Source organism: Callospermophilus lateralis, chromosome 14, assembly GCF_048772815.1.
Source record: "Callospermophilus lateralis isolate mCalLat2 chromosome 14, mCalLat2.hap1, whole genome shotgun sequence".
NCBI classification, from domain to species: Eukaryota; Metazoa; Chordata; class Mammalia; order Rodentia; family Sciuridae; genus Callospermophilus; species Callospermophilus lateralis.
The window spans coordinates 56,955,548-56,971,273 of record NC_135318.1 but is presented as its reverse complement, the minus strand read 5'-3'; the positions used below and the strand labels follow the sequence as shown (position 1 = coordinate 56,971,273).

Here is a 15,726-nt window from a genome sequence, read left to right as displayed (position 1 = left end):
TCACAGTTGTTTTATGTTAACAGCAACAGCAAAAAAGAACAAATCCCTTTCACTCTTGTTTCCTACCTGAAGATGAGGGAAAACTAGCACCTTAATCAAAAGACCTTTAGAAGCTTCTTCATCAAGTCTCGTGTTTTCATGTACATATATATATATATATATATATATATATATATATATATATTTTTTTTTTTTTTTTTTTTTTTTTTTTTTTGGCAGTACTGATACTCTGATACTGGGGATCAATCCCAAGGGCCCTGTACCATGGAACTACATTACCAGCCCTTTTTTTAATTTTTGTTTTTAGATAGGATCTAAGTTGCCGAGGATGACCTCCAACTTAAAATCCTGCCTCAGCCTCCCAAGTTGCTAAAATTACAGGCATGTGCCACTATGCCCAGCTGTACACTTTTAATTTCTTCATGATTTTCTTCATGATAATTAACAGGTAGCCGCTCCCAACTTTTAGTTTTATATTACTCTGTAGTAGAGTCTTCTATCAAGTTAATGATCTATGAATAAATGCGTATGTTTTGGGGAATTTTTTCAAGGAACTTATTTTTATCATTATTTTTATGTGGTACTGTGGATTGAACCCAGGGTGCTTTATGACCAAGTTATAACCCCAGCCCTTTGTATTTATTTAATTTATTTTTAGTTGTAGGTGGACATAATGCCTTTATTTTGTTTATTTATTATATGTGGTGCTGAGGATTGAACCCAGGGCCTCACATATCCTAGGCAAGCACTCTACCACTGAGCTACAACCCCAACCCCCTTTTTATTTTTTTAAGGCAAGGTATCACTAAGTTGCTGAGGCTGGTTTCCAACTTGTGATCCTCCTGCCTCAGCATCCCAAGGCACTGGAATTAAAGGTATGCACCATCAGGCCAGGCTCAAGGAACTTATTTTAAAGCAGCAATCATTCCATCTTTTGTGTTGGGGATTTAGATTTTTATAAATTAGTTTTTCTCTAAATGGGGGCCCATACTTACTCTTGGATAGTATTAATAATTCAGAAATCTTTTTTATTTTTTAGGTCTAAAAGAGATTATTGTGCCCCAAATAGGTTGCCATTCAGAATCATCTGTATCAACTTGTGAGTCTACTGCCTCCAAGCCAAAGAAGAGGAAAAAGGATGAAGTATCTGGTGAGGAACTATTTTGTTTCTTTTGGTGGTAGAGTCTCTGGGTATTGTTTTATAGGTAGTTGTGTGTAGGTGTGAGTATGGGCATGTATTTGTAGTGCTGGGGATTGAGACCATGTCCCTGAACATGCTAAGGAAGTGCTCTACCACTAAGCTAATCCTCAGCCCATCATTTTACTGTTTTGAATCTTTCCTTGAATCTTAGAAATTATGAGAAGTCATTTTTGTTCTTATGGAGTCGTGTGTGTGTGTGTGTGTGTGTGTGTGTGTGTGTGTGTGTGTTTGGTGCTAGGGATTGAACCCAAGGCCTTACATATGCTAGACAAACATATTACCACTGAGCTACAACCCCAGACCTTTTTATGACTTTTTTATTACCCATTGATAATTCCTTTTTTTAAAGATGGACACAGTACCTTTATTCTGTTTGTTTATTTAATTTTTTTAAAAAAATTAGTTGTCAATGGACCTTTATTTTATTTATTTATATGTGGTACTGAGAATCAAACCCAGTGCCTCACATGTGGTAGGCAAGCGCTGTACCACTGAGCTATAACCCCAGCCCTATTTATTAAATTTTTATATGATGCTAAGGATCGAACCCAGTGCCTTACACATGCTAGGCAACCACTCTACTACTGAGCTAAACACCAGCCCTCCATTGATAATTCTTTATCAAGTCAAGCTGAAAGTTGCTTCTACTGACCAAAAGTAAGATCCAACCAAATTTAAAGTCAGACTAATCTTTTTGTTTTTTAATATTTATTTTTTAGTTTTAGGTGGACACAATATCTTTGTTTTATTTTTATGTGGTGCTGAGGATCGAACCCAGTGCCTAATGCCTGCTAGGCGAGCACTCTACTACTGAGCCACAATCCCAACCCTAAAGTCAGACTAATCTTATTATACTTTAATGTGCCTTAGGATAACATTTTGAAGTTTTCCTTCACAGAGGACTTTAAAAAACTGATGGGCTGAAGGTATAGTTCAGTTGAAGAACATGTGTTTAGCATACACAAGGCCCTGGATTCAATCTCCAAAATCAAAAACTTGTAAAAATATAACAGTTATATTTCTCACTCTAATTTAGGAATACAGTTTGCTTGTATTTTCAGCAAGCGGAGATATATAACACACAAATACTTATACCCAATGTTCCTTGACTTATGAAGGTTACATTCTGATAAACTCATCATAAATTAAAAATATCTTAAAGGAAAAAGTATCTAATATACTAATCTATCAAACATCATAGCTTAGTGACATAGTACACTGTGGAGTATCCATTGTTTCCCCTAGGGATCTTGTGACTAACTGGGATCTGTACCTCACTGCCACTCACAGAGAATTATACCACATATTGCTAACCCAGGAAAAGATGAAAATTCAAATTAGGGTTTTTACTGAACATGAATGGTTTTCATATCATAGTAAAGTCAAAGATTCCTAAGTGAAACCATCATAAATCAGGAACCATCTATGCACATATATAAACATATTAATTCAAATATTTAATGTCAGTTAAGGACTCATATAAATCTGTAAAAATGTTGAAATACCCTAGTAAATAAATTTCAAGAAATCTAAACAAGGGCTTGGGATATAGCTCAGTTGGTAGAGTGCTTGCCTTGCATGTACAAGGCCCTGGGTTCAATCCCTAGCACCACACACACACAAAAAAGAAATCTAAACGGAAAGAAAATATCCACTGCATGCATGTGTAACAAATTGCAAATTCACTAGTAAATAGACTCATGCAAGCCTTTTAGAAATTCAAAAGTGAAACTAAATAACTTTTGCAACCAAATTAGCAAAGATTTTTTAAAAATGATGAGACCACAGGCAAAGGTGAAATCTGGGGTCTTAGATGGGCGTGGTGGCACACACCTGTAATCCCAGTAGCTGGGGAGACTGAGGCAGGAGGAGTGGAGTTCAAAGCCAGCCTCAGCAAAAAGCAAGGTGCTAAGCAACTCAGTGAGACCTTGTTTCAAAATACAAAAAAGGGCTGGGGCTGGGGCTCAGTGGTCATAAGCCCTGAAGTTCAATCCCAATACCCTCACCTCCACAACACAAAAGTCTGGGGTCTTGGGCATGGCTAATGTGGTATAAGTTGTTAAAATCATTTAAAAAAAATAGCTTGCAGTATTTGTTAAGAATCTTAAAATGGTAAGGTGTCATGGCACATGCCCATAATCCCAATGAACTCAGCAGCCTGAGGCAGAACGATCCTAAATTCAAGGCCAGCCTCAGCAGTTTAGTGAGATTCTGTCTAAAAATGAAAAATAAAAAGGCAGAGCATGGTGTGCACGGCTGTAATCCCAGAGGATCAAGAGGCCGAGGCAGCAGGATCTCGAGTTCAAAGCCAACTTCATCAAAAGCAAGGGGCTAAGCAACTCAGTGAGGACCCTGTCTCTAAGTGAAATACAAAATAGGGCTGGGGATGTGAGTCAGTGGTAAAGTGCTTCTGAGTTCTATCCCTGGTGCTCACCTCCACAAAAAATTAAATTAAAATTAAAAAGGGCTAGAGATGCAGTTCAGTGGTTACCAAAAACGCATGGGTTCAATACTCAATACTGCAAAACAAAACAAAAACCAGAATTGAGGAAGTGTTTAGGTCATTCATATGCTCAGATAAAGTACAGAGTGCTCAAACTTGAATTTAAGATAAATAACAATTGTTAGTATAAATACCTCCCATGTAACATTTGGAACATATTTAAAAAATTATTTATTGCTTATTCAGAAATTCAAAAGAAAATTTTTTGCTAATCTGGCAATCCTGATACAATTATAGTTACTTAAAAATCACAAAACTAGCAAAACAAACTAGTGACAAAAGAAAATAGAATATAGGTCCCTGGAAAGTTAGTTATGATTATCTGAGAGGTGAGAACAGTGGGTGACTTCTTTTTTTTTTTCCGTTTACTTCTATCCCCTACCCTCCAATTTCCTATAAAGAGCATAAAAAGTTTAAGTTGTATGTGTAAATGGTTAATGCTAGGAGCTGGGGATGTAGCTCAGTGGTAAGGCACTTACCTAGCATGAGGCCCTGGGTTCGATCCCCAGCACCAGAAGAAGAAAAAAAAAAAAAAAAGTACTAATTCCTTTTAAAACTGTGAAGCTAACTAATATTCCACTGTGTATAAATGCCACATTTTTTTTTTATCCATTCATCTAGGTTGGTTCCACAATTTAGCTATTGTGAATTGTGCTGCTATAAACACTGATGTGGCTGTGTATGCTGTTTTTAAGTCCTTTGGGTATAGACCGAGGAGAGGGATAGCTGGGTCAAATGGTAGTTCATTCCCAATTTTCCAAGGAATCTCCATACTGCTTTCCATATGGCTGCACCAATTTGCAGTCCCACCAGCAGTGTGTGAATGTACCTTTTTCCCCACATCCTTGCCAACACTTATTGTTGTTGGTATTCATAATACCTGATATTCTGACTGGAGTGAGGTGAAATCTTAGAGTAGTTTTGCCTTGCATTTCTCTAATTGCTAGCGATGATGAACATTTCTTCATATATTTGTTGATTGATTATATATCATCTTCTGAGAAGTGTCTATTCAGGTCCTTGGCCCATTTATTGATTGGGTTATTTCTTTTTTGGTGTTAAGTTTTTGAGTTCTTTATATATCCTAGAGATTAGTGCTGTATCTGATGGCTTGTGGTAAATATTTGCTCCCATTCTGTAGGCTCTCTATTCACCTCATTGATTGTTTCTTTTGCTGAGAAGAAGCTTTTTAGTTTGAATCCATTTCATTTGATTCTTGATTTTAATTCTTGTGCCATAGGAGCCTTATTAAGGAAATTGGGGTCTAATCCCACATAATGGAGATTAGGATCTACTTTTTCTTCTATTAGATGCAGGATCTCTGGTTTTATTCCTAGGTCCTTGATCCATTTTGAGTTGAGTTTTGTGCATGGTGAGAGATAGGAGTTTAGTTTCATTTTGTTGCATATAGATTTCCAGTTTTCCCAGCACCATTTGTTAAAGAGGCTATCTTTTCTCCAATGCATGTCTTTGGCACCTTTGTCTGATATAATATAATTGTAATTTTGTGGGTTAGTCTCTGTGTCCTCTATTCTGACCATTGGTTTACCAGTCTGTTTTGGTGCTAATACCATGCTGTTTTTGTTACTATTGCTCTGTAGTATAGTTTAAGGTCTGGTATAGTGATGTCACCTGCTTCATTCTTCCTGCTAAGGATTGAGAATAAAATCATGGCATTTGCAGGTAAATGGATGGCGTTGGAGGAGATAATGCTAAGTGAAGTTAGCCAATCCCAACAAACCAAATGCTGAATGTTTTCTCTGTTACAAGGAGGCTGATTCATGGTGGGATAGGGAGGGGAAGCATGGAAGGAATAGACAAACTCTAGATAGCGCAGAGGGGTGGAAAGGGAAGGGAGGGCATGGGGTTAAAAATGATGGTGGAATATGATGGTCATCATTATCCAAAGTACATGTATGAAGACACGAATTGGTGTGACTATACTTTGTATACAACCAGAGATATGAAAAATTGTGTTCTAATATGTGTAATATAAATTGTAGTGCATTCCACTGTCATATATAAATTTAAAAAGCAAACAAACCTGTGAAGGTAGCCTAGAAATTAGCAAAGACAGATTGATTATATGTTTTAGAATCCTTAGAAATTAATATCTAGTCAATATATATTCTGCAGATATGTTTAAATACTGTGAATGATTTGTGATTCAGGTGCACAGATGAACAATTCACTAATGCCTCCAGATGCAGTGAGCAGTAATCTAAGGAAGAGTGGCCTGAAAAAACCCGTGGTTGCTTCTTCATTAAAAAGGCAGGGTAAGTTTCCCTTCCCTAGAATAGGCTGCAGTGGTGATAAAGTCAGAAGCAGTATAATCAAGACATGCTGCATGTTGTCTCTCCCAAAAAGTGCTGATATTATAAACACTTGTATATGAATTTATCTGAGCTCGGGTCTTTCCTTTTCCAACAATTTCAAATCATGATCAAAAATAAATTATAACTAAAATCATAGAGACCAAAAATAGATTAATAGATGCTGCCAGGTGTGGTGAATAGAAAGGAGTCTTGGGACAGAATTGTTTTATGTATTGTCTGTAGTGGCAGTCACACAAATCTACACATGATAATATTGCATGGAACTATACACACACACCACACAAGTCCATGTAAAATGGGTGAAATATGAATAAACTCACTGGATTGCCTCCTTGTCGTTGTCCTGATTGTGCTATTGTACTGTAATTTTACAAAATATTATTGGGGAAATCTGGGTGTAGGGTATATAAACTTTAAGTTTCTTATAATTACATATATAATTATCTCAAAAATGTTTTTGGTTTTGTTTTGTTCGGGGAGTACCAGGGATTTAATCAGTGGCACTCAACCACTGAGCCACATCCCCAGCCCTATTTTGTATTTTATTAAGAGACAGGGTCTCACTGAGTTGTGTAGCATCTTGCTTTTGCTGAGGCTGGCTTTGAACTCTCAATCCTCGTGCCTCAGCCTCCCAAGCCACACAGAGGCACTCAACCACTGAGCCACATCCCCAGCCCTATTTTGTATTTTATTTAGAGACAGGGTCTCAATGAGTTGCTAAGTGTCTCGACATTGCTGAATCTGGCTTTGAATTCATGATCCTCTTGTCTCAGCCTTCCGAGCCACTGGGAGTACAGGTGTGTGCCACTGCACCTGACTCAAAAATGTTTTTAAACAGCACTTGAAAAGTCTTAAAGCTGGGGGCTGGGATTGTGGCTCAGCATTAGGCCCTGGGTTTGATCCTCAGCACTACATATAAATAAATAAATAAATAAAGATATTGTGTCCAGCTACAACTAAAAAATAAATATTAGGAAAAAAAAAAAAAAAAAAGAAAAGCCTTAAAGCTGGGCATGAAGCCAGGCACAGTGGTGCACGCCTGTAATCTCAGCCTCTCAGCAGGCTAAGACAGAGGATCACAAGTTCAAGGCCAGACTTGGCATTTTAGCAAATCCCTAAGCAACTAAGTGAGACCCTGTTTCAAAATAAAAGAACAAAAAGGGATGGGGATATAACTCAGTAGTACTGTGCCCCTGGATTTAATCCCCAGTACAAAAAAAAAAAAAAAAAAAAGCTGGGCATGGTAGTGCATGAAAATATTGCATGGAACTCTATGCGCACACACCCAGCTACTTGCCAGCTGCTTTGGAAGCTAAGGCAAGAGGGTCATAAATTTGAGGCCAGCCTCTGCAACTTAGTAACATACTATCTCAAAAATGAAAATGGGGGCTGGGGTTGTCCTTAGTGTAGAGCACTTGCCTAACATATTTGAAGCCCTGGGTTCAATTCTCAGCACCGCATACAAATAAATAAAATAAAGATCCACTGACAACTAAAAAATATTAAAAAAAAAAAAAAAAAAAAAAAAAAAACACGAAAAAGGCTGGGGATCTAACTCAGTGTGGAACGCCACTGGGTTTATTCCCTGTTACCTCCCCCACATACACACACACAAAGGCCTTAGAGATTTCTAAAAACAAATAAACAAAAAACCAAATTATGTATTTTGTTTTTACAGTGCTGAGGAATGAACCTGGGGCTTTACACATGCTACGATTGAACTACACTTCTAGCCCCTAAATTATATTTTTAAATTAAAAATTACTGACATGGGACTGTGGGTGTAGCTCAGTGGTAGGACACTTACTTAGCATTTGTGAGGCCCTGAATGCCAGCACTATAAAAACAAAAATTACTAACATGTTTTGGTAGCAGGTATTTTTTAAACTGTGTGTGTGTTCCTTTTATTGCTTCTTACCTATAATGTAGTTGGTATGAAATTCAAAGTAGAAGGAAAAAATAATATATTTTACAATTATGCAGTGAAACGTATTTGTTGAGAAAGATAAAATATAGACTGTTTCCAAAGTCAGTGAAGCTTGAAAACATATCTAAGAGCAGTGGCATGACTGTTGCTCTGAATTAATGAGACAGAATGACTTAATTTTTTTTTTTTCCAGAGATTGAACCCAGGGCGTTTAACCATTGAGCCACATCCTCAGCCCCCCTATTGTTTTTCATTTTGAGACAGGGTCTCAAATTGCTTAGAGTCTCACTAAATTTCTAAGGGTGGCTTTAAACTTGAGATCCTTTGATCTCAGCTGCTGGGATTACAGGCATGTGGCACCACAGCCAGTAGAATGACTTAATTTTGAACATAATTTATGAATTTAAATGTGTCTCTTCTCTACTCAGAATTAACTAAGCTTGAAAATTTTGGAATCAACTGTTCATATAAATTATATAGAAATAATTTAGTTCAATTTTGACAGTATTTATTGAATACTTGTAATGTGGCTGGCCATATACTATGACTGACAGATTAAAATCAGGACATCAGCCTTACTCTTATACCCTGAATTTAAAACAAGACCAATACATGCTATATGGTATTATAATATTGAATATTTATAACTCTTTTATTGAGAACTTGCACCTTCTATTTATGGTTTTGGATAGTCAGGAAGTAAACATGGACAATATCAAATAGAAGATTTTGAACAATTTTTCATCACTTCTTTCAGTGCATAGAAAAAAGATGCTGAGTGTTGTGGCTCATTCCTATAATCCCAGCAACTCAGGAGGGAGGTAGAAGGATTGCAAGTTCAAGGCCAGACCCAGGAACTTAATGAGGCTTTAATAAAAAATAGAAAGGACTGTAGTTGTGGCTCAGTGGTTAAGTACCTCTGGATTCAGTCCCTTGTACTAAAAAAGAAAAGGACAATGGCCTCCATTCAAATTATCATTGTATGTATTTACATATAATTTTAGTTTAAATGAATAGAGTTATGGCAATGTTTGTTTATTTATTTATTTATTTTGGTACTGGAAATTGAACCCATGGTGCTTTACCATTGAGCTACTTCCCCAGTTCTTTTTTTGGGGGGGAGGTGGTACCAGGGATTGAACTCGGGCACTCAACCATGGAGCCACATCCCTAGCCCTATTTTGTATTTTATTTTAGTTTTTTAAATGAGAGTTTTTTCTCTTTTTTAACATTTATTTTTTTAGTTGTGGGTAGACACAATACCTTTATTTTATTTTTACATGGTGCTAAGGATCGAACCCAATGCCTCACACATGCTAGGCAAGTGATCTACATCTGAGCCACAACCCAAGCCCTCTGTTTTGTATTTTATTTAGAGACAGGGTCTCACTGAGTTGCTTCGCACCTTTCTGTTGCTGAGGCTGGCTTTGAAACCTTGATCCTCCTACCCCAGCCTCCTAAATCGCTGGGATTATCGGCATACACCACTGCACCTGGCCCCAGTTCTTTTTATTTTTTGAGACAGGCTCTACTAAGTTTCTTAGGGTCTTACTAAATTGCTGAGGTTGGCCTCAAACTTGCAATTCTCCTGCCTCAGTTTCCCAAGTACTGGGATTACAGACATGTACCACCATGTCTGTCACATGTGAAGATATTTTAGGAGAAGAAATAGAGTAGAATGGTAGATCTGTGAACGATTTGTGAATTTGGAGGTCATCCAGATTCATTCCCTCATATTAGAGAAGAGGAAGTTGAGACATGGATCCTGGATACATGATGGAATGGGGGTCCTATGTCCCACAGTCTCTAGACTCTGAACTCTGTACCCATCAAGCTCACCACTTGTTACGTTATTTCCCAGTAATATTTATCTTTTAGTTTTCTGGGGACACAACATCTTTATTTTATTTATATGTGGTGCTGAGAATCGAACCCAGCGCCCCGCACATGCTAGGCGAGCTCACTACTGCTTGAGCCACATCCCCAGCCCCTTCCCAGTTGTTTACTCTAGGGCTGTAAGATTTGACCCTTTCAGGGGCTGGGGATGTGGCTCAAGCTAGTGTGCCCATCTGGCATGCATGTGGCCCGGGTTCGATCCTCAGCACCACATACAAAAAACAAAGATGTTGTGTCCGCCAATAACTAAAAAGTAAACATTAAAAAAATTCTCTTAAAAAAAAAAAAGATTTGACCCTTCCATTTTATAATGAATTAGCATTCAGTTTGCATTTTAGAATACAAAGTTTTAGAGTTAAGTGTAAAGGTATCATAGCAATTCCTAGTTGAGTTACTAAGGCATCACTCAGTTGATTCTGTACTTAACCTTGATAGGAAACAAATAGCTTTATAATTGAGAGGGCTTGAGCAAATAGGTTAGTACTCAGCAGGAATAGAACTGATTATAGATCTCTGAAGCAGCCATTATATGAGACCATGCTATTAAAATCTACTAACTGCTGTGCATGATGGCACATGCTTGCAATCCCAGCAGCTCAGGATGCTGAGGCTGGAGGATTTTGAGTTCAAAGCCGGCCTCAGCAAAAGCAAAACACTTAGCAACTCAGACCCTTTCTCTAAACAAAATAGGGCTGGGGATGTGGCTCAGTGGTTGAGTGCCCCTGAGTTCAATCTCTGGTACCCCACCAAAAAAAAACTACTTTCTATGGTTAATAACCTCAAACCTACTAGTCTTTAAGAACTTTCATTTATTTTTCTAATGATTTCTTTAAAAACAATAGGTCTATTGAATTATCACACTGTCCCCCATACATATGTATAGTTATTATGTTAATTAAGAAGCAAAACCGGGGCTGTGGTTGTGGCTTAGTGGTAGAGTGCTTGCCCAGTATGGGTAAGGCACTGGGTTCGATCCTCAGCACCACATATAAATAAATAAAAATAAAGGCGGGCTGGGGATGTGGCTCAAGCGGTGGCGCGCTCACCTGGCATGCGTGCGGCCCGGGTTTGATCCTCAGCATCACATACAAAGATGTTGTGTCCGCCGAAAACTAAAAAATAAATATTAAAAAATTATCTCTCTCTCTCTCTCTCTCTCTCTCTCTCTCTCTCTCTCTCTCTCTCTCCTTTAAATAAATAAATAAATAAATAAATAAATAAATAAATAAAGGCAATGTGCCCATTTATAACTAAAAAAAAAAGAAGCAAAACCTAGGGCTGGGGCTATAGCTCAGTGACAGAGCTCCCATCTAGCACATGTGAGGCACTGGGTTCGATCCTCAGTACCACATAAAAATAAACAAACAAAATAAAGGCATGCTGTTCATTTACAACTACCAAAAAAATTTTTTTAAACAAAAGAAAAAACAGTGTCCCAGAATCTGTTTCACTTACTCCCAACTACTTTCTTTGAATTTCAGCTTCATGTGCTTTTTTCTGTACAAACTCTATATAACTTTTTCAAACTTTAGTTATTTATTCTGAAAGAAATAACGTTGAGAAGAAGGCTTTTTTTCTTCTTCTTTTTCTAGCATGTGGCCAGCTGTTAGATGAGGCACAAGTGACCCTATCCTTCCAAGACTGGCTGGCCAGTGTGACAGAACGTATTCATCAAACCATGCACTATCAGTTTGATGGTAAGTATTGGTCATTCAATTGGGCTGTTGCAGAAAGTAGAAGAAATTAATGTAATTTTGCTATAGTTCTACTCTGTTTTGATAAGAAAAATAAGTGCACTTTAATCCAGAGAGCGTTGGGCCACATGAAAGTAGAAAGTTGATAGAAAGGAATAATCATAACTAAATCATTTATTTAATCATAATTAAAGTTTAGCACCTACAAAATGAGTTTTGACATAGAAGAGAAAACACAGCAAATAACAAGTAAAGGTAGATTCCCTTGCTCTTGTCTGTGTGTTTTTATGTGTTTGGTAGAAGAAATAGCAAAGCTTTAAAATAGATTATTCTAACCCTCAAACTTAAAATCAAAGTGTGGGGAGGGGGGGCTTAGAGAAAACCTAAACATGTGAGACTGAAATAGTTATATCAAATTACATAAACATGGTACCAGAAGTGGTGGTGCACACATGTAATCTCCAGTTACTTGGGAGGATGAGGCAGGAGAATTACAAGTTTGAGGCCAACCTAGGTAATTTAGTGAGACCCCGTCTCAGTTTAGAAAATAAAAAGGTCGGGAGATATAGATCAGTAGTTCAAACTCCAGTACTGGTGTGGGGGGAATTACATAGACATGCTAAGGAATATTGGAGAGTGCAGGCTGGATTTGGGTGTGATTTGTTGTAGCCTAATGGAACTCAGTGATGTCAGAGGCAGGTACTCAGCTGTCCTTGCCTATCACCTTGAACACATCTTCAGTGGATGGTTTCCAGGCTTTGTTCAGTGCTTTTTGAGCTCATAACATAATACTTTTCATTGCTTTTAGTTCTGTGTTCTAGCTACATGGTAGGTGTGGTTTCATTTCCAAAAACCAGTCCTTGCCACTGCATACACATAGACCCCTTGACTTGCTTGACAAGTCTTCTTTTTTCCAAGCGATACATCTCAATTCATCAAACACTCCTCATAACATCTTCACAGACCTCATATCATCTTGATGTTATTTGTTGAATATATTCTAGCTAATGAACATCATCTTAAAAAATAAAGATCCTCGGGACTGGAGTTGTAGCTCAGTGGTAGATCACTTGCCTTGCATGCATGAGACACTGGGTTCAAATCTCAGCACCACATAAAAATAAATAAATAAAAAATATTGTGTCCGGGCTGGGGATGTGGCTCAAGTGGTAGTGTGCTTGCCTGGCATGTGCTCGGCGCTGGATTCAATCCTCAGCACCACATACAAATAAAAATAAAGATGTGTGTCCACTGAAAAACTTAAAAAAAAATGTATTGTGTCCATCTATAACTAAAAAAAATATATTTATAAATAAATAAAGTTTCTTGAAACAGAGCAAGATGGTACATATATGTAATCCCAGCAACTCCAGAGACTAAGTCAGGAGGATCACACATTTGAGGCCATGTCTCAAAAAGAAAAGGAGCTGGGGATGTAACTCAGTGGTAGCGCACCACAGGTTCCAACCCCAGTACCAGTAAATGAACAAAATGAGAATTCCAGGGAGCAAGAAAAATGAATTCCAAGTTTTCCTTAAACATTTCCCACAAGGGCTAGTGCAAGCAGAGAGAAAACATCCAAAACCATGTGGATAAACACAGAAATTTGACCTTCATAAAATTCTTTTTTTTTTTTAAATAAAAAGAAATTTGACCTTCCTGGATGTACCTCTTGACTTTTTGTTGGCCCAGGTTTCTTTGAGAAATCTCAGTACTTTTCAAATATTTTACCTGTCTTCAGAGCATTCTTAGAACAACTGATGCTTACTGGATAAGCAGTGCCCTAGTTTTGCAGTCTCTCAGCAATCATTTTCCTGACCATCCAGGTAAGAGCATACTTTGCTTAGATATGAATGCAAATAGCAAAGTGACCAGGGATAGTGAGCAGGAATGAATCAAGTAGATGCAGATGATTAGGTTTTCCTCAGCTTGGCCTCAATGTTCTCAGCTCATTTCACATATCCTTTAAGGGAAAAAAATGAGCATGGTGATATTTACAAAATTGGGGATTCAAAAGTTATCCTTAATGGAAAACAAGGGTCTGCCATGTGTTTTATGATTGAAGGGCACAAGAATAGGGATGATGACTACTTGACTCATAAAGGTCCATCTGAGCCTTATTTTTGCTTCTGTGTAAAGAAACTCCAGGAGTGTGATTGTTACTGCTCCTTCATTTCTCTTCCTTTACCTCTCTGCACATCAGAAAGCCCACTGAGTTTTTTAAATGACTTCCTTCTTATTTCTGTAGGCAAACCAGAGCCACTGGTATTCCACATTCCTCAGTCCTTTTTTGATGCGCTGCAACAGAGAATATCAATAGGAAGTGCAAAAAAACGTCTCCCCAACTCCACCACAGGTACAGAATTCTCCTTTAGGAATAGCAATGGATATTTGACCTTAGAGAATTATTGAGAAAAAATTTGTGTAGAACTTTCAGGGTTAGGACTTCTAGACATGCTTGGAGCATGAAACCTTTCAAAAATTTGCTCTTGGAATAGTGACCACACTCTTCAAAGGCCCTATTCTTACTTATTCCAGTAAGAGGTTAGAAGAAAAATTAAGAAAACATAAGCTTGGTAAAAGAACAATTAAGAGCACAGCAGGACCAGGTGTGGTGGCCACACCTATAATCCCAGATACTCCAGAGGCCGAGGCAGGAGGGTTGTAAGTTTGAGGCCAGTCTCTGCAATTTAGCAAACCTTGTCTAAAAATAAAAAGGGCTGGAGTTGTATTTTAGCTATAGAGCTCCCCTGTGTTCAGTTCCCTGTACTGTAAGATAGATAAACGATTGATTGATGATAGATAGGTAAGTAGTTAAGTTTGAAATTTCTAAGTAGTAACTAATTTCTGCAAAAGCATTGCAGGCCCTAGTAGTTATTTGGACCAGCTTCTTTGAAGTAGATTATATATAAATTAAAACCTTTTGGTTTTTAAAATCTTGTTTTTTTTCAACATTTGATAAAGGGGAGTAATTTATAGGCTTTGAACTTTATATATTTGGTACTGGGAACTAAATCTAGGACCTTACATATGCTAAGAATGGACTCTACCACTGAGATACATCCCTAACTCTTAACACTTTATTATATTGTTCCAGTGCTTATTAACATCTCTCTTCTAGGGATCTCAAGACACTTATTAAATAGTACAGGAAATAAGGAAAGGAAATGGATGAAAAAAAACATTATTGGGCTGGGGATGTGGCTCAAGCGGTAGCACACTCGCCTGGCATGCATGCGGCCCGGGTTCGATCCTCAGCACCACATACAAACAAAGATGTTGTGTCTGCCAATAACTAAAAAATAAATATTAAAAAAATTCTCTCTCTTTCTCTCTCTCTCTCTTTAAAAAAAAGAAAAAGAAAAAGAAAAAAAGAAAAAAAATATTATTTAGTGGCAAATGGCCAAGAGTAACTACACACAGAAATCAGTGTTATTCAGTAAATTATTCTTTGATACAATAGTGACTTCTTGAGTTTTAACTCATTTTTTGAACATTGCAAGCTGTGAGTCACTATGTTTGGGGACATATAAATCTTTATGTTCATAGCTTAACAATCTGACTTTTGAAGCAGTGTAGAGTCTTTCTTCCAGTTTAAACTTGATACCTAATACAGTAATTTCAACCCATCCATTGGCATTTTCCTAGGCTCTTTGGTGGAACTACATATAATCCTGCATGTAGGCAGTGGATTGGCAGGATTGGCAGTCATGTTAGAAATCTTAAACTCCATGTAATTGTTTTTTTTTTTTTTTTTTTTGAGGTGCTGGGGATTAAACCCAGGGCTTCATGCATGTAAGACAAGTGTTTACGTAATTATTTTAAAGACTATAATTTAATTTAAGCTGTAACATCTGAAGTAGTAAGAGTCTATTTTAAAGTGGAGTCCTGTGCACACACCTTTACAAATTTCTAAGGTCAGCAAAAATAAGTAGGATCTCAAAAGGAGCACTAGAGACTTCACATAGCAGAAATATTTTTTTTTTAAAGAGAGAGAGAGAATTTTAATATTTATTTTTTAGTATTTGGCGGTCACAACATCTTTGTTTGTATGTGGTGCTGAGGATCGAACCCGGGCCGCACGCATGCCAGGCGAGCGCGCTACCGCTTGAGCCACATCCCCAGCCCAAGCAGAAATCTTTATCACTGGATTTGTCACATATCTGCCA

The 15,726-nt window shown here is 37.5% G+C and overlaps 1 protein-coding gene across 5 annotated transcripts in view; it reads left to right on the top strand.

Annotated features, from left to right (window-relative positions):
- Positions 1 to 15,726, top strand: part of C14H2orf42 (chromosome 14 C2orf42 homolog) — a 35,319-nt gene that overhangs the window by 9,240 nt on the left and 10,353 nt on the right. For 4 of the 5 annotated variants that reach the window (XM_076832967.1, XM_076832969.1, XM_076832968.1 and 1 more), the window contains exons 4-7: positions 1,040 to 1,150; positions 5,876 to 5,980; positions 11,456 to 11,560; positions 13,806 to 13,913. In XM_076832967.1, coding sequence (XP_076689082.1) covers positions 1,040 to 1,150; positions 5,876 to 5,980; positions 11,456 to 11,560; positions 13,806 to 13,913 — 429 coding nt within the window. The remainder of the gene's footprint in view (positions 1 to 1,039; positions 1,151 to 5,875; positions 5,981 to 11,455; positions 11,561 to 13,805; positions 13,914 to 15,726) is intronic. The other variant, XM_076832971.1, reaches the window with a different exon arrangement.